Source organism: Anomalospiza imberbis, chromosome 25, assembly GCF_031753505.1.
Source record: "Anomalospiza imberbis isolate Cuckoo-Finch-1a 21T00152 chromosome 25, ASM3175350v1, whole genome shotgun sequence".
Lineage (NCBI taxonomy): Eukaryota > Metazoa > Chordata > Aves > Passeriformes > Viduidae > Anomalospiza > Anomalospiza imberbis.
In genome coordinates this window covers 4,025,095-4,044,260 of record NC_089705.1, presented here as the reverse complement: position 1 = coordinate 4,044,260, position 19,166 = coordinate 4,025,095, and the positions used below count along the sequence as shown (strand labels likewise).

At 44.2% G+C, this 19,166-nt stretch overlaps 1 protein-coding gene and 1 long non-coding RNA gene across 2 annotated transcripts; one reads left to right on the top strand and one right to left on the bottom strand.

Moving 5' to 3' along the window:
* Nucleotides 1-2,895: 2,895 nt before the first annotated feature.
* Nucleotides 2,896-17,323, bottom strand: CLSPN (claspin). The gene is made up of 25 exons (XM_068172816.1): nucleotides 17,204-17,323; nucleotides 16,322-16,451; nucleotides 14,715-15,169; nucleotides 14,244-14,411; nucleotides 13,548-13,637; nucleotides 13,247-13,319; nucleotides 12,894-13,002; nucleotides 11,807-12,351; nucleotides 11,154-11,345; nucleotides 10,558-10,739; nucleotides 9,997-10,196; nucleotides 9,713-9,777; nucleotides 9,109-9,314; nucleotides 8,373-8,533; nucleotides 8,060-8,286; nucleotides 7,755-7,863; nucleotides 6,989-7,070; nucleotides 6,593-6,681; nucleotides 5,871-6,035; nucleotides 5,656-5,777; nucleotides 5,273-5,400; nucleotides 4,888-4,990; nucleotides 4,725-4,807; nucleotides 4,375-4,536; nucleotides 2,896-4,174 (listed from the first exon to the last, which is right to left on the bottom strand). The coding sequence occupies exons 1-25, from the start codon at nucleotides 17,240-17,242 to the stop codon at nucleotides 4,061-4,063; spliced, it is 3,999 nt and encodes a 1,332-aa protein (XP_068028917.1). The 5' UTR covers nucleotides 17,243-17,323; the 3' UTR covers nucleotides 2,896-4,060.
* A 975-nt stretch (nucleotides 17,324-18,298) lies between these two features.
* On the top strand, nucleotides 18,299-18,650 carry LOC137462297 (uncharacterized). Its single transcript, XR_010993656.1, has 2 exons — nucleotides 18,299-18,349; nucleotides 18,400-18,650. It is a non-coding gene; the product is annotated as an uncharacterized lncRNA (long non-coding RNA).
* Nucleotides 18,651-19,166: the final 516 nt, after the last annotated feature.

The window sequence follows — 19,166 nt, the reverse complement described above, 5'->3', positions numbered from 1 at the left end:
CAGGTCTCACAGAGCTGTTTTCTGTGCCACGAGCTTGTCTGGACTCTGCACAGCCAGAAGCAGCCCTGGCTGCCAGGGTCAGGGACAGGGAGCTGCTCCAGGCTCAGCTCTTGGGAATACAGCAGCAATCAGGGTGTCCAACCCATTAGTAACAGAGGGCTCTTGCTTTTATTATATTTCTTTTTTATTTCTGTATTTCTTGTATTATCTATTCCCTTTCAGCCATCCATGCTGCTTCTCCAGCTCCTGATTTTCCTTTTCCAACAAGAAAACCCAAATGAGAAAAAAAAACAGACACCAGAAACTGTCACCTGCTCTGCCCCCAAACCCAACTAAAAACATTTATTCAGGCCCAAAACCTGCCCCATCCATCCCTGGGGAAGGGATGCACCAGTCAATGAGCGGAGTGAAAGCCAGGGAGGGTAAATAATTGTGACATGGCTGCTCTGGAAGACACCCCCGTGGGTGCCTGGGGGGTCTTTTTGTCCTTTAACCCTCATAATGGGTCTGGGACAACTGATTAGAGGCCCAGGACAGATGAGGTGCAGAGCTCACATGGTGAGTGCTCACCAAACCTGCTCCATGCTGCCTTTTATGTGTCCACTCCAACATAATTTTTCACATGTTGGAAATACAGATGATTTTAGCCTGGGTCCATCTGGTTTCCCAAATAACCTGTCTATTTGATAAATAACATAAATTAAATTAGACAAGACAAACAAATAGTTTTTTTTCTCTCCCCTTTTCAGTCTCTTGGCAAAAAAGGGAAAGAAAACATAATTCAGTGAGTGCCTTGAGCCCCGAGGAGCCACGCGGCGGCAGGAGCTGGGATTATAAACGTGTCTGCAATGTCAACCTTTACCACACACCTAGGGCCGCTCCTCCCTCTGCTTTTAAGTGCTTTTTAAAGAATTCTCCATTATCATTTGGGTTCCCAAAAGCTCATTCTCTCTGCAGACTCAGCAGGTGACGTTGTGTCTTAGCAGCACTGCTCTTATCAAGGCTCCCGTGGTGCAGTCAAGGATCAGGAACTCAGAGCCCATGGGTTTTATTCCTCCTGTTCCCTGCGTGGCAAAGGGAAACTGAGGCACAGAGAGGTGTTGTTTTTATTAGAGCTCCCCAACTCAGCTGAGAAATCTCCTGCTGCTGCCACTTCTGCACCACAGACAAACCCAAACATCACCAGTGACAACGCTCAGCTGTAACTCCTCTGAGTTATCCCAAGGCACAGTCAGGGCAGAAAAAAGGGAGGGAAGTGGAAGAAGTAGAATCAGCTCTTCCTTCAGCCCAGGATAGCCCTGCAGACACCACTTACAGAATTACCAAGGCTGGAAAACACCTCCAGGACCATCAAGCCCAACCTTTGAGCAGCTTCTGCCGAGGCTGAGCTGCAGCAGCGCCTGGATGCAGGACCCTCATCCCCACCCTGAGCCATGCCCTCCTTCCCAGCCCACTCTTGGCACTTCCAGCAGCAATGGGGAGGATTTTTCTCCCCATCAGCACAGCACATCCGTGCCAGGAGAAGGGAGCTGAATCAATACCTGAAAATGAGAAGGCAAAGCTGAGTTAATGTGCCAGACAGGAGCAGAGGGGCAGCCCTGGAAAGCTGGAGCCAGGAGAGGGATGGGAGCAGGGCAGGGCAGGGGTGGGAGCACAGGTGAGGGTCAGACCAAGCCCCCAGCTCTAGGGATGGCCTGGCACAATGAGAGCAGCAGCATCTCAGCACATGGCTCAACTCTCCCCTTGATATTCCAGCTCCCACAAAACCTGTCCCTGGCCTGCTCCCACTCCCTGGCATGGAATATGCTCCCAGGCAAGGAATTTTTCGGGTGCAGTGCAAAGCTTACAGCAGCAACTCACAAACCCTGCACTACTGCAAAGTTGTTGTGGGGGAAATGCAGACAGAAACCTTCCCACCCCACGTACTTCCATTTATAAGCTTTTCAGGCTCAATGGTATTTTTCTACCATTGGCTCTGGAACAAGGAAAATGTATTTTAAAGGGAAAATTCTACAGGGAAAGCAAAATAAAAGCCATAATTATGGCTAGTAGCATGTGCTGAGGAGAAGCCAGGAAAGCACCAGGACCCAGCCAATCCTCTAAAGGTGCTCTTCAAACTACCACTTTCTAATACAAAAATGTGGCAATTATAGGTCTCTACAAATTTAATCCCTTGCAATGCCAGAGCATGGAAAACGGCAAGAATTTCCCCTGGAGTCAAGACACAGTTTAAGCTTTAATGATTCTGCTTTGCCCCTGTGCCAAAGCAAGCACATTCTCTTGCTGCGCTCTAGTGGCAGAGCAGGAGCAAGACTCAGGGAAAATGCCCAAATTTGGAGCTTGACTGTTTTCACCCAACAAAGCTGTGCTGAATTAGCACAACTTTCATATCAGTGAAACACTGATAAAGAATGAAGTGGGTGTTCAGAAATCTTTTAGTTACACGGTCCTTCAAGAAAAGTCTGATAACAAAGAAGGAAAGGTCATTCCTCTTCCCTAAACCTCCAATCCCAAATCCAGGTACACCAATCATCAGAATTGCTGCACTGAACTGAAATAGACACTTCCTAAGACAGGGATAAAGAAAGTTTTGTCTAGGAACTAAAAAAATCCAAAACTATTGAAGCAGGAAAAACCCATAATCTTCAGGCCAAGAATTTTATGCAAACCCAAATGGAAGACTTGAGGAGCTGAAAATCCACACTCCAATAAACACAAGGGGTTGTTTTTGTTGTATTCCAATATTATTGCAGCTGTTCCTAGTGAAGGGCTGAGTTGTGGCTACAAAAAAAAAAAAACGGCAGCAATGAAAAAACAGACATAGAAATAAAAAACATTGAGGGGGGAAAAACCCCAAACACGAGTGAAATCCTATAAATTAATTCTAACTGCCTCCAAAATTAAAACCATGTTTTATTGTAAAGTTGCACTTCGATTAGTACCATAATTCTTTATAACATACTGTACAATAAAATATTTTACACACAGCACACCAGGCGTGCGCTCGAGATGTTACAAAATTTACAGCTCAGACATTTCTCTGACGGTGTTAGCACCTCAGGTATGTGACATCCCTTCCCAGAGAGGTTTAGTTTTAGAGCAGGACCCTGTGGCACCATTATCTGCTCTCCAACACGTTCAACTCGTGATCAGAAATATCAGGAATGCTGGAGACTCTGGCTCATGTTTAGAGTAGTTGTGAATGGCATTCCTCATTCTAGAGCAGCCCTTTCCTTACTGGCTGCTCAGCAATGGATGGTTTCTCTTGGATGAGTGCAGCTTCCATGAAAACAACAGAATGGATGGTTAAAGACAGCCTGAAGTTGGGCAAACCAAAGCAACCCCAGCAACTTCCCCCAGCAATGCCAATAAACCCCCCTAAACCTTTTCCTCTCCCACACGTTACTCACATTCTTCCCTCTCCACACACACATCCACCTGCAAGTTTAAGGACATCTACAGTAATAAAAACTTGGAAAGAAACCCTTCTCACATTTTCTCAGAAGAGACTGGGACCTTTTCCACAAGTAAACATTTCAAGGATAATTTAGAGCTTCTTAAAAGAAGCTTAATAAATGCTCAACATCAAAGAAAGTAAGACACTGGAGGGAGCCACAGCTAAAACTTTGTGCTGCAAGTGTAAACAAGTGTCCTGCCATGACCAACACTGCTTCATTCTCTCCCAGAGCTGTAGAAATTCCTCCTTTATTGTGCTTTCAGCTACCTGAGGTATTTCCTTGTCACATCAATGGCATTTCCAGGTGAACTCATACCTCTGCAGCACCTGTGAGGACAGCCCACAGCAGTGGAAGTTTCCTTAATGCTTGGGAAAGATCAAGTCAGCATTTCATTCCAAACCAGGAATGGATTTTGTGCTCCCATTAGCCACAGAGGACTGAGAAAAAGCCAAGCACAAGCACAAAACCACTGCCTGGAAATTACTGGAACTTGTGAATGAAGTGGCACCCATTTGTTTCCTTGCCTGGTGATTTCTGGCAGATTGGCAAAATAAACTGCAGCTGGCAAAGAGGAGACAACCTCTGGCTCCAAACAGGAATATTCAGCTCTCCAAGAACTGGAAAATGCTTCGGCTTTGACTGGTTTCCTCTGAGCTTTCTACCCTGGGCCGCTTTGCTGCAGATGTTATCACTGCAGATGGGCCTCTCTTCTTCACCTAAGGGCAGTCAAATACATTAGAATATACAACATGTCCAAAAAAAAAAGTTTAAATTCTGAATTATGAGAGAAATATTTGGATTGAGAGCACACAGAGAATGTTTAAGATAGCAGTGCTCTTAACTGCTTGGCAGATTTCAGTGCCTATATATTCAAATAATCTCCACAACAGGCAGCACCTGCTACCTAAATCTTTACCTGAGGTTTTGATTTCTCCTTTGCCTCTTCACTCTTCTCTGGTGAAAGTGTATGAAAGACAAAATTCCTTGAATTTCGAGGGGCGTTTGGATTAAGATCTGACATTGCTGCCAGCTTCTGAAGGACAGCTTTAGGTCTGTTCAAGAGTGACCCATTTTTTATCTGAAAGGCAAAGAAAAGCTGCATCGAACCACTGTCAGGAAACAAGGCAGGTTGCTTAGTAAGTTAGTCTTCAGAGAAAATCTACTCTCTACTCCCACATTTCAACAACACAAATCAGGAGTGCCCAGAATTCAGGGGCAGCTGACTTGGCTGTGTTGGGAAATGCCATTTTTGAGGTTGGTACCCACCTGGATGTCACTGGCAGGTCTGAAGGCCTCAAACGGGTTCCTGGGTAACAGAGCTGTGCCTTGTGCCACCACTGCTGGGCTGGCTGGCAGAGACATGGGGAAAAGATCAGTTTTGAGCTCTTTCCTTCTCTTTTCTTGTCACTTCAATGAAAACCAAACTCACCTTTCTTCTGCAGGGACTTGGCAGTCACTTTTTTTGCCAGCTTCATGAATTCGCTGTCTCCATCAATTTCTTCCTCCTCCTCCTGCTCTTTATTTTTTTCCTTCTGTAGCAGAGGGAAGACAATTGAAAAAATTCATATTACAAATGGACAATTCGTTCAGTATTTTAAGTAGTTTTCTTCAAGTAAATTAATTTTTATTTACTTTCTACTCTAAGATGTGATTGTAATTTCTTAGCTACTTCATTGTCCTTGTTCTATTAATGAACAGCATCACATTCAGCTGAGAAATCTGACCCAATACTGAAGTTTAACTTGAGAAATAAACAATTTCACATCCAGCAATGATACAGAGACTGAGCAAGCCTTTCTAGCAGTTCAGCACACCTGCTCACGAAGCCACTGCTCTCGCTCAAATCGCTCCTTCCTCCATTTCACTTCTGCCTCATCAAACTCTTCATTCTCCTCCTCATTATCTGAATCTCTCTGAAACAAGTCCATCTGTGAAGCAAAATCTAGGCAACCAAACAAGACAGTCAGTTATGAATTTTGAGAATGGAGGCTAGTAAACAACAAAAAAACCCCAAGACCAATCAATCAAACAAGGCAAAAAAAAACCAATTAAAAAAAAAAAAACAACAGAATCATCCCTCCCACCAATTTATTCCTGAAATACTTTATTGAGGACCACAAAGTGCTACTTCACACACACACAAAAGCTCTGTTTTCAATCTTTCTCCCTCCTCTATGAACTCTGGATCACAGGTCACCTATGTTTTTCCATCTGAACCTCCTGGTCCTGCCTGGGCCGTCGCTGTGCAGGTCCCCATCCAGCAGGTACCTCTCCTGGTAGAGGCGGAGCTGGCGCTTGTCATCGTCCAGCATCGCCTTCCTGCCAGCACAGGAGACAGGGACAGGTCAGTCCAGGCTCTGTGCCAGAGCCAGGGCCTCACACATCCGAAGATTTACTGATAATGGCACTGACATGTGGAATTTCTGTATTTGTTTTCCCAATTCCGCCTCGTTCGGGAGCTCCTCGTCGATAATTTCTTCTTCATACTCGTTCAGGTCTTCGCCATCGTACTCGTCCTCACTTCCCACGTCACTCCCTGACAGCTCTGCCTCCTCTTCCATGAAATCTTGCAGTTTGCTATGAAAGAAAGTCAAGAGTTCAGTTTGGGAGCAAAACAACCACCACACAAATCTTCTGAAACCAAGGCTTATCTTCTGACATAAAATGAACACATTTCCTAAGAATGTGTCCTAATTTCTCATGTAAATTTTTGGAAAGACCAAGCCTTGAGTTCTTGCACATTTACACCCATAGCCTGGCATCATGTACCACCCCAAATCATTGTCATCCACCAGATTCCAAAGATGATGGCAATAACTGTCAACTCTGTGTTTTTCTTGCTAGAACAAACAAGATCTTAAGACATGAGGAATGACAACAATATTCTTGCATCCCTTTTTTTGGTCAAAAAAAAAAGTTGCACTGCTTTTATTGTGGCTTTTTGATTTCCATATATAATGGGAATCATCTATAACCCCCAAGTGACACAGTTAAATTCATGCAACATGATACCTCCAAAGTAAAAAACCAGACCATATAAACAGCTGCTGGAGAGGGAATAATTCCAAACTAAATTTCTAGTGCTATTAATATTCTATTCTCTCTGGTAATTAAGGTTTTAAAACAATAATTACAGTTTTTTCTTCGAGCCTGGTCTGTGTCTCAGCACTTCTTCATCACTCATTTCTGCTTCTTCAGCAGCACTATCTTCATCTTTTTCATCCTGTCAAAGAGAAAGTTTTCAGAAATAAGGAATTTCTGAGAGTGGATTGCTTAGTAATGACAGATTTGTCTGTTCTTCAATTAACAAGACACTAAAACTTCAGGCATATTTCAGAGGATTTGCATTTTTTACTGTATCATTATATTAAAGAGATCTTTTAAGTGATCCAAAGTTTGCTCTACATAATGTTTCAGTAGCTTGTTATGGATGTTGTGGTACTTTGCATTGATGGATATATTAAAAATCTGGGAAGATAAATGGAATTATCCATTTGATCCAGCAGCTGCCTGGCTCCATCAGTTCACACCTCTTCACTTGCAAAGGCCTCATCATCTGTTAAAAGCTGAAAACCACCGAGTTCTTCTTGTTCTTCCTCTTCTTCCTCTTCCCTAGGGAAAACATACATGGGAGAAAAGACATTTTACCTCCAGTAAATCAAGGCAAAATTTCAACACCCACCTCAGCTACTATCAAGTAATTCCTTGTGAGGGCTCAGAGCTACAATCTGCCAGCAGCATTTAGCTATAAATGCCTCAAATCCTCATTTGAGTTGATGTTTTAAGATCTGACGTTTTCCGGTCTTCACTTGCAGAAACCATGGGAGAAGCACTAATTTTTCCAATTTTTTTCCTCCTCTCAAATTCCTCTTGAATCCCCTTAACATTCCCACTTATTAAGCCTCACTATCCTTTTGTCAGGCAGCCAATTTAGTCAATAAAAAACTCCAAGTACCCAACTTTTTTGGTTAAGGCAGTTTAGCAACAATCCAGAAGAGACTCCAAAAAGTCCCACTTTTAATCCTCTTTTCTCAGTTTAATGAAAAGTTCTTCACTGTTTCTTTCACTATCACTGTAAAACAAAGAATTTCCCTTCACAGTAGCTGTGGGAAACAGTTTGTGCTGCCAATTAGAGAGTAATTGCTGAGCAATTTGCAATATTCCTCCCCTTCACCTCCAAAACAAAGCACACTTTCACTGACAGCAAATTGATGTTAAAGAAGAAAACACTTCTAAGAGTGAAACAAGACAGTTACCACAATTAACTTCTGTAAATTTTAGGAGAGCAATGCTAACCTGTCTGTGGGAAAGGAGCCTGAACAGAGCTCCAGGGCCTCTGCCATTGGATCTTCTATGTCACTGTCTTTTTCTGCCTTGGAAGACACTGAAGCCCATGTTGGAGAACCTGCTACAGAAAGCAGTAAGATGCGACTTATTTCTGCTCTTGAAGTGCCAGAGAACACCCTAGAAATAAAACTGCATATGCTCCCAACAAAGACAAAATTCCATAGGTGGCATCAGTGCCCAGACCCAAAGTCACCTCAGTTAAAAATCTCTAAATCAAATAACCAGCAACGCTGAAAAGAGAATTCAAGACATACTCTGAGACACGAATTTCCCTGAACAAAGATTGAGCAGTTCCTCCATGTTCTGCTTTTTGGTGCTGCTGGTGTTTGGCACGTGCTCAGCTTGGCTGCTGAACTGTCCAGAACACAGGTCCAGTAACTCATCCATGTTGGCATCCATGGCATTCTCATCCATGCTAGCCAGTGGCAGCTGATGCTTTGAGGTCTGGTATTTATTCCTGTGCTGTCCAACGTTCAAGAACCTGGAAGAAAGGCTGTAGTTAGAAAAATCTTGCTGGTCTGCACATCCTAATTCTGTTAAACACCATCCTTTACACCCATCACTCACCCATCTGCATCAAGCAGCTGGCTTTGAGTGTCATCTTCCAGGGAAAATTGAAACCTTGACTCCCCAGCCCCTGGAAATAAATTCTTGGGCTCAGGAGAGGCATTGTACAGGTCCTGGGAATCTTCTATGGGAAGAGAAGGCTCAGAGGTCTTTCCTGAGCTCTAGTCAAGGGAATACAAAAATAGATAAGTTGTTTAGCAAGCCTAAATTGAAATGCAAGGGGCACTGGAACAGACTTCCCGGAGAAGCTGTGGCTGCCCCATCCCTGAAAGTGTTCCTGGCCAGGTTGGATGGGGCTTGGAGCAGCCTGGGACAATGGAATGTGTCCCTGCCCATGGCAGGGGATGGGATGAGATGAGCTCTGAGGCTCCTTCCAACCCAAACCATGCAGGAGTCAAATTATGTCTATGCTGCTCCAATACACCACAGGAGCTCACTGATATTAGATGTTGTGTAGCCCATGTAAGCATTCTTAAAAACCATATTTATGATGCACATATTTCAGATATAACAGCCAGATTATAGCTTCATTTCTTTAAGAATATAAGTTTTATAATGTCATTTTTATCCATTCCAATGTAGACACAAATCCAAGGGGCAGTTTGCTCTTCTGAAATCTGATACCAAAGCACTTGTCTGGTTTGATTCTTTTGATAGCTCTGACCATCAGGATAAAACACATTTATTTACTTCCCACTGTGTTAGTCTAAGACACGACCAGGACTGAGAATCTCACCTTGGAAGCAGAGCTGATAAAACTTGTTTTGAAGAAACCTGGGGAGGGTGACCTGAACCCCCCTGCTGCAGGTAAGAAGCTCCCTCCCCTCGAGGCCTGTTTGTTACAGGGCTGGTAGGATGGGATCATGGAGCCAATGAACTCAAAGCTGCTGTTGTGGCTGTTCTCCTTTGCCAGTGTTGGTAGAGAAAATGAATCATCATCCTCTGGAAATAAAAACAAAAAATAGTGCTTCACTTGTTTTGTGCGTGTAATACAGCAAAACATCAATATAACATTTTTCAACACTGACATCTTGTAAAAAATTCATTTTGTGGTCATTTTGGATTTCCTTCTTCTCACAGGATGCATATTACACTTTTTTACTTATCTTACTGATTTCTGACATTTCATATTTCTCCCAGTATTATTTTGAACACTATTTTCCCCTCTAGTTTTTTCAAGCCCATATATTTTTTCAATCAACCTAAACTTTTCAAATCATACTGTATGTATATACAGGTGATGAAATAACAAATACTGAACACCAATCTTAAATAGAAAATTTTACATATGCCAAGTTAAAAAAAAACAACAATTATCTAAGGCAGTAATTCTACTTTACCTAACTTGGTAGGTCCTTTGTCTGCAGTTTCTTCCATTTCCAGTTTTTCATCAGGAAGAGAATATCTGCAATTCATAAAAGATATTTGCTAAGAAATTTAGGATTTAAATTTATTGAATTGCAAATTGCAAAAAAAAAAAAAAAAAAAAAAACAACAACAAAAAAAAAAAAAACCCAAGGGAACATAAAAATACTTATAAAAGGCACTTTAAATAAAAAAATCTACACATGCTGACCAAATTTAAAATTTCTCAGTCACCATTTTTAAGGCTTGGATTATTTACCCCATTTTTGAGGAGCTGTCCTTAAAAAGCATTAATGTAGACTCTGTTGAAGGATGTTTTAGAACAGAATCACCATGCTCAGATTTCTCCAGCTTTTCTCCATCAACTTCTTTGTCAGTCTCTTTGTCACCATCTTCGGTGTGTTTCTCTTCTGTATCTTCATTATCTTCCTCTGCTTCATCAAGGAGAAAATCTGATTTCTAAAAAACATCCCCAAACACAGCACAGATATGATTATTGCCATGGCAAACCCTACCCCATGTGAGGCACGTTTGGCCCTGCCAGCAATGAGCCAAGGATTTATATAAAGGGAAAGGGGCATCAAAACCTTTTAAACACTTCTATTTGGTTTTATAGTGTTTAGACAAATAAAGAAAATACTCATGAATTCAAGGTTAGACAACCCAAACCCTGAATATGCCAAGTATATAAATTTTTTAGCTTCTAGGAAGAATTCTTAGCAATTCCCCCCATCAGTAGTGTACAAAAGTCCCATTCCACTGGGGAGAAGAAGAGTAAAGGAGAAGCTGATGAGGTTATGGAGAAATGTTGCATACAGACCTCATGATCACCTCCTTCTTCTTCTTCATCCTCAGACTCATCTGTCATATCTTCCTCCTCCTCTTCCTCCAGCATCTCCTCATTGTCCAGCTTAAACAGCGCTTGCCGCTTCTGGCGCTCCTCGGTCCTGCGGAGCTTCATGGCCTCCTGGAGCTTGGCCTTCAGGGCCTGGAGCTTTTCCCCTGCACAGGAAAAGATTCAGGGAAGAGTTTGGGTTGGAAGAGACCTTTAAGATCACTCAGTTCCACCACTGCCATGGGCAGGGACACTCTCCACTAGACCAGGTTACTCCAAGCCCTGTCCAACCTGGGCGTGGACACTTCCAGGGATGGGGCAGCCACAGCTTCTCATGGAAGCAGGAAAAATCTAAGGAGCCAGTCAGAAAGATCTGACTGAGGCTGTCCTACACAGGCCACTGCTATTTTTTGATTAAAAGAGGGCTATCCATTAGGGGGAACATATACAGTCATCTTACAGATGAAGATCCTTTCACCTGTATTTTGTAGGGCAGCACCGGGAAACAGAGCACGAGAGAGGAAAATAAAGACAAAAGTGTTTTCCAATTCAATCCTCGTCTCTTCTTCTCCCCCACCAACCTGGCTTTGTGTGGACTGTTTCCTCCAGGCTCTCTGCAGCCAAAACTGCTGGCACCACGTCTGCTCTCAGCTCCTCTTTCCCATCAGATGTCGTTTCCTTACGGATAATGTTCATATTTATGGCCCGTTCCCCTTTGGATTTCGATGTCTGGAGAGTGTGCTTCAAGAAACGTGCTTTCAGGGCTTCTAGTTCTTGAAATATATATTAATTAAATCAATGTGATAACATGTAGAAGCATTGATTGTTAAGAGCTGTAGTAAGAGTAGGTCTTGAGCTTGTTTTGCCCCCAAATTTTAGTTTAAAGCTAAGTTTAAAAAAGGATAGTTTAAAAACTAAATCTTGAACACTAAAATATTGGCAAAACCATTCTATTTGACTAACAACAAACCATCACAGAAGCTTACTGTAGCTTGTATGTCATTGATATTAGCTAATATTCAATTATCTTACCATTGACTACCATTTGTCCACAAGACCTCAATTCATTTCCAGCCCAGCTTCCCAGCCACCAGGCAACTCTAAATTTCTGTTAGCATATCTCAAAGAATCCTCACTAGTAAGTGAATGTGCCTGACTGGTCTATCACCTAAATATTTCTGAATTTTCCAGTCAAGCTCAGATCAACACTGCTTAGGACTACAACTTGTGATACCTTTATTTGAGTCAGCTTCATCGAGGTTTATGAAGGATTCATTGTCAGAGCAGATTCTTGGCTGGATGGACAGGTCTATTCCCAGTTCACGAAGTTTATCCAGCTTGGATTTCCTCACTTTTTCAGGCTGTGCCACCAGCCCAGGCCCCACTTGTTGGCTCTTTGTTTCACCTTTTGCATCTGGTGCTGTTTCCCCTCTTCCCATGAGAGCATCTCCAGATGCTGGAGGAACTTCACTCTCCTTTTGCTCATCACAGTCAGTGCTCAGGCAGTTGGAGAGCTGCTGTTCCTCTATGTTATCATCAGTTACAGTCCCTGTAACTGCATGAGAATCCTCCCTGTCCTGCTCAGCACAGTCCTCTGGCACGTTCTTCCCTTCAGCAATAAGAGGCTCAGTCACAGAAGCATCAACATCTCTGCTCAGGTTCATTTCTGGCTCAGTAGCTGCTGACTGATCACCTTCCACTGGCCCATCTTTGCAATCCTTGCTCAAGCTCCCAATGGCTGCAGATTGTTCATTTAGGGGCAGCTGGTACTTAGAGGACCTAAAAAAGGCAGAAAGAAGCACACCACCCATGGTAAGTGTGAAAGGGAGATAAGGCTGAGGACAAACTGAAAGGAAGAAACCATTTCCTAATTATTGTCATTAATGTGTAGGAAGAGATGAAGGACAGAAATCTGGAAAACTTCACTGTGAGAACTTAAGGAAGTGTAAAAGTTTTGTACTGGTTACAGTATCAGAGTGTGAAATTCCTGAGGGATTTTGTGATTACTGTAGCTCCAGTATTTTACTACACAATACTCAGAGAAGAAACAGTCCAAGTAAATATTGGGGTTCAGCCTAAATCCCATTAAAGTAACTCTGCATCAGCAATTTCCTTCATATGAGTTACTCCTGGCCCTGATCCCTTCAACAGTATGACTTTGTCAGGAGAGCAGCATTGCCTGATGTTAGTAACGACATTCTCCTAATTTCCTACTTTTATGGATTTAAAGGAGCCTAAGAAAGTCTGGTTATCCTCCAAAGAAAAGCTAGAGATGCTTAGAGTTTATGAAACAATTGGATGAGGAAGGTTTAAGCCCTTACTTCAGCAGGGCCATGGCATTTCCTTGACATGCGGGTCGAGGTCTGCTCTTTAAGAAGTCTTGAACACTTTTGGCCTCAGGCACATGATATGGGAGAGACACAGATGATTCTGCCAGAGAAAGATGGTGAGAGAAGATTTAAAACATCATCTGAGCCCTTTATTTGACAACCAGTATCTTTATTTTCATTAGTTACAAAAATACCTTTAACAGGTCCTTCAATAAAAAATGTTTTTGTACCCTTCAAACCTCAATAAGTCATATTAGGTCAAAGAAGGCTCTAACCTCCTGGGTAAATGCTTTCAATTTCTGAACAGTTTACACCCCTTTACATAGAAAGAATTTAAGTTTTACCTCTAATAAGTCGTTGGGTCTCACTGTGTAGTTGTTTAATGGCTTCTTTACTTAAGCGTGCTGCTTTCCGCTCCTTAAGGGGGGGAAAAGAAAGGCTTCTGAAGTCAGGGAACAAAACATGGGGCTCTCTCTCTACTTCTTATATAGCTTATTTTTCCCTTTCAAACAGCAAGGAGTCAGAATAAAGCATCCAGTTAAAAAAACAAAAAAACCAAAACAAACCAAAACCACACTGTGCACACAAAACCATTTTAGTCACGACAAACAACAATACAGAGCTTTAAAAAGATGAAGACTTCACCTTCCTTTTTGGCTCCTTTAATACAGGCTCCTCATTCTCCTCATCAAATACATGTTTGTAGCCTTCACTGTCAGGAAAACGTTCTTTGTTCTATGGGGCATAAGAAGAAATTCAACAATTTCTCTCAATACACTGGCACTATCAAGGGCAAGCACATCACAAATAACTGTACAGAACTACCACTGGTCAGCAAAGCCACAAGTGTACTCATAAACCAGCACAAACCCCACACAAGGGCAAATTCCAAAGCTCCTACTCCAGCATTATCTTTTTAACTTGCCAGGACAACATCCCTCCATCTTTAAAAACAAAAACCAGAAGGCTCTCCCCTCTTCTGCCACAGCAGTACAACTCCACCATGGTCAAAGAGAGTTTTAGAACCTGCTCAGCTACAAATTCCTGCTAAATCCAGTAACCATGCAATGATTTAGGTTGCAAAAGACCTTAAAGATCATCCCTTTCCACCCCTGCCATGGGGACACTTTCCACCGTCCCTGGTTGCTCCAAGCCCCATCCAACCTGGCCTTGGATAATTCCAAGAATCCAGGGGCAGCCACAGCTTCTCTGGGTAACCTGTGCCAGGCCTCCCCACCCTCACAGGGAAGAATTTCTTCCCAATATCTCATCTAAACCTATTCTCTATCAGTTTGAAAGAGTCCATTTCACAATAACTTTTGTGTCACAGCCAACTGTTACCTTGTATTGCTTTATTTTGTTTTTCACAGCTGCTCGTATGGATTCTAGGGACTCTTCATCCTCAAGGGGTTGATCATCCTCCTCTTCCAAGCCATTATCAAAGAGGTCCTTGTCATCCAGAAGACATCCACTGTCATTGAAGGGAAACCTCTCACCACCACCCACCTGCTTCCGGAAGAATAAATTATTTGTGTGATTCCTTTCAGAAAGTCCCTTTGGTTCTTTGGCATGAATTTAAAATGGCATTAAATCATCAAGCCTCAGGTTTTGTACTTCCTTAACTGGAAATTTGATCCAATTGAACTGAAATGAACCTGCAGACTTTGCAGGTTAGACTCGTACGGTGTTCCATGGATCCCAAACCTGCTGCAGGAATGTGGACACAACACTGCAGCTTTGCAACAGAAAAACCACAAACAACAATCAATTTAAATTGAGAAATCACCTGAAGTTTTGTGCTAAAACACCCACCTCTGCCACAGGCTTCTTTTCTTTCCTCAGCTGTTTAATGGACTCCATTATTTTCTCCTTCTCCTTTCTCCTTCTGGATTTTGCTACAGCTTCTTTTGCTGGCTCCTCTTCAATGCTGAGTTTATGTTTATGTTTCCTGTACTTTTTCCCAGATTTTAGGGCTCTCTCCTTTTCCAGCTCACCCTCAGGCAAGCCAGATGTCCTGCCTGTTTCAAGGTTTTCAATCTGCAACGGGTCACCAGTGTCACTGTCATCACTGTCCAGCAGAGCTGGGCGGACCCGATGGGATTTCTTCTTTTCAGTAGCAATGTTCTCCTTTTCCTCCCCATTTTCCTTGTCTCCACCCAAAGCATCTTCCTGCACAGGTGAGCCTCCATCCTCCTCTTCGCTCTCACTGTCCTGAAGCACCTTCTGGCTTTTTGCTTTTTTACGCACAAAAATTTCTTCTTCCGAATCTGGAGAAACACGTGAAAATAAAAAAGGAAAGTGTAACAAGTTAATTAACAAACAACCAAATTTACACCCATTAAATTTGACATATGTCACCATCCACAGCAAATGAGCTTCTCATGGAAGTGTGAAAAAATCTCTCATGCTTCAAACTCAACTTTCCAAAATCCACTTCTCCCCAGAGAACAGCATTTAATTAACCCAAACTGATGTTAAATGTTTCTAACCTTTAAAAAAAGAAGCAAAGCTGAAAACCCTTCACTGGTAGTGTCTTGCCTTGAAATAGTAATAAAAATCACACTACATAGATTAAATAAAACAGGGGGAAAAGTGAATAAGTAATTAAGACACATCCCATTCAGTCTTTTTCTTTCTGTAGCTCATAAAACACTCTTCAGAGGTTTCAAGATGCCTGCCCACGTTCTGAGCAACAAGAAGAGTCTGGATTCCTACAGGTCAAGCAGTGTCCATCTCCTAAAAGGTATTTAGGAAACAAAAACTGTAGTGTTGGAGAAAAGCAATTAATGGAAATTGTTATAAACGCCAATCACTTGGTTTTTAAAATTTTAAAAGTTTAATAATAATAAAATGGTTATAAAAATAGTAATACAATTAGAGTAATGAAAATTTAGAGTAAGGACAATTACAAGACAATAAAAAGCAAAGAATTACGGACGTCCGGATGCTCTCGGGCACTTAAGCCCGATAAGCATGCCTTGTGAACAAAGGAATAATCTTTAAAAGCAGTAGCCTGTTGCATATTCATACATCTCATACATGATGCATAAATTCCTTGCAAATTAAGAACTTTTCTGGTTTTTGTCAACTTCTTCCCCTTAATCCTGGTGGTTCCATACAGACGGAGAGAAGGTGGAAGAAGGTTTGTCTTTTCCGATAAGGAGGCAGTAATTCTTTATGGGCCCCCATCATTGTCATCTCTGTGTGAAGAGTTTCTTCATTATCTCATCTCTTGCTTGAGCTAGTAAAAAAACCCCACATACATAGGCTCTATTTTAACTACAAAACTACATCTACCATACTATTAAAATGTTAATACAGCACTTCTAATCAATACAACATAATACATATAGTATTCCATTTAATATTTGCGAAAAGCCAATCATAAAATATGCATTTTTCACAGAAATGTTACAGACCTCTGTCCTCGAAGGATGCTGTGCTCTTGCCAAGGGGACCTGGGGAGGCCATCTCACAGCTGCCCTGGCCGCTGTCAGAGTCGCTGTCCAGGGGTTGCTGCAAGTCTGGGTTCAAACCCGCCAGTGGAAGCTACAAAGCAAAATATCATTTTTTAATGGGGTGAACATTTCTTAATGAGGGTAACATAATGTTTATGCAGTCCTGACTGCTGGCATCCAAACGCATTCCAAAACCTCAGACACAATGAAATCCACATGCATTCTCCTTATGTGCTAATTACGCTATTTACATATTTAGCAATATTTATTATTATTATTATTAATATTTACCATATTTATCAATACAAATTCTTATTTACATATACGGCAGCAGGCGTGCGAGTTTGCACAGCCAAAGCACAGAACTGACATTGGCTGGTGTGACGGCATTCAGACGGGACGACTTTTACTCGTTATTTTATTATTTATTAACTTTATTCACAGCCCTCAGCAGGCCCAGCAGCCCTCCCGGCATGCACCGCGCCCGTGGACACCGGGCGAGCGCGGCCTTCCCGGCGTGCCCCGCGGCCGGCAGGGCGGGCACGGGGCATGCTGGGAGTTGTAGTTTGCCGGGAGGGGCGAGCCCGGTGACGGCGCCGGATCGCCCGCGATCAAGGGTGGCGTGCAGACGTGGCTGGGACTACTGGCTCCGCCACCGGCACTGCTACCCGAAAGAGCACCGTACCGAAACGGTTACGGGAACCGCCACCTCCCTCACTGTCCCTCCCGGGCCTTCCATCTCGCCACAGCCCGAGTAGCCGCCAGGCCTCAGGCGGCCGCGAGCTGCCTCCGCCTTTAGCAGCCGGCCGGCCATGGCGAACGTAGGGGAGCGGCAGGACTCACCTGAACGGAACCCTCCGTTGTTACCGGTACCGCCGCCATGGCCCGCCCGCGCTCCCGCCGCCCGGGCACCGCTTCGAGCCTTCGCGCGCTGCCCTGGCCCCGCCCCGCCCCGGGCTCGTCCAATGGCTGCCCAGAAGAGCGCCCTGAGCCCCGCCCCTGACCGCCTTGCTGGGCGGGGTTCCCTGAAGCCACGCCCCAGCCGCATGGACCAATCGCGGCTCCCGCTCTCAGGCCGCCCGCACGCGCTATTGCGCCGCCTGGCGGTGGGGGCGCTCCCCGCGCCCGGGCTGAGGCGGGACCGTGAGGGGACACGAGGGGACACGAGGGGACGTGAGGGACACGAGGAGACACGAGGGGACGTGAGGGGACACGAGGGGACACGAGGGGACACGAGGGGATGTGAGGGGACACGAGGAGACACGAGGGGACGTGAGGGGACACGAGGGGACACGAGGGGACACGAGGGGATGTGAGGGGAGGCGAGGGGACGTGAGGGACCGTGAGGGGACACGAGGGGATGTGAGGGGACACGAGGGGATGTGAGGGGACACGAGGGGACACGAGGGGATGTGAGGGGACACGAGGGGATGTGAGGGGACACGAGGGGACGTGAGGGGACACGAGGGGATGTGAGGGACCATGAGGGGACACGAGGGGATGTGAGGGGACACGAGGGGATGTGAGGGACCGTGAGGGGACACGAGGAGACACGAGGGGACGTGAGGGACACGAGGGGACACGAGGGGATATGAGGGGACGCGAGGGGATGTGAGGGACCGTGAGGGGACACGAGGGGATGTGAGGGGATGTGAGGGGACACGAGGGGACGTGAGGGACCATGAGGGGACACAAGGGACCGTGAGGGGACGTGAGGGACCGTGAGGGGACACGAGGGGATGTGAGGGGACATGAGGGGATGTGAGGGACCGTGAGGGGATGTGAGAGACCCTGAGGGGATGTGAGGGACCCTGAGGGGATGTGAGGGATCATCAGGGGACACGAGGGGATGTGAGGGACCGTGAAGAGCCGAAAGGGACCGTGAGGGGCTGAGATGAGACGAGAAGGGATCGTGAGGGCTGATCGTGAGGGGACGTGGGGGCCGAGCAGGACGTGGGGGACTGAGAGGAGTCATGAGGACACGAGAGGGTTTGTGAGGGATCAGGAGGGGATGTGAGGAGAAGTGAGGGGCCGTGAAGGGCCCGGGGATTTACAGCTCTGTCGATTATCGACATTGTGGGGACAGGGCTCTGCTGCCAAAACATTTCACGCTGTTTCATGGGTTAAACAGAGCCTGTGTTTCGTTTTGATCTTCGGGATATGTTACATGTTGTGTCTCCAGGTGACCGTGCGGGTGAGAGCACACGAGTCGAGCTCATAGATATTAGATACACACAGCTATTACTGTCAGCAGTGTCCTATTTACAGAATAAAATACATGCATTTTCCATTGGCTGCTGTACAGACATACTCTGAGCCAACCCCACTCATGTTAGGTGAATGAAGGCTCAAACCTTTTGGGTAAATTCTTTCAATTTATTTCAATTTCTACCTTGAATTTTTGAATATTCCCTCTACATACAAAAGATTTAAGATTTCCCTCTCATAAGTCATCATTATGTAGTTGTTTAAAGACTTCTTTACTTAACCTTGCTGCTTAATGCTCCTTAAGGGAAGAAAAAAAAAAAAAGGCTTCTGAAGCCAGAAAAAATTACAGAAAACACATAAGTCAATGAAGAACTATTCAACAGATGGAAATCACTTTATACTTCACAGATTTCACAGAATATTCGAAGTTGGAAGGGACCCATAAGGATCATCAAGTCCAAGAGCAAGGTGAATGGCCCATACAGGGATATTCTAGTACAGAATCAATCCAAGTAGGAAAATATTCTACTTTATCCATTTTTGTTGTATTTAGTTCTGTAGTTCTTTGGCAAGTAGCTGGAGGGAGAGCCCTGAGCTG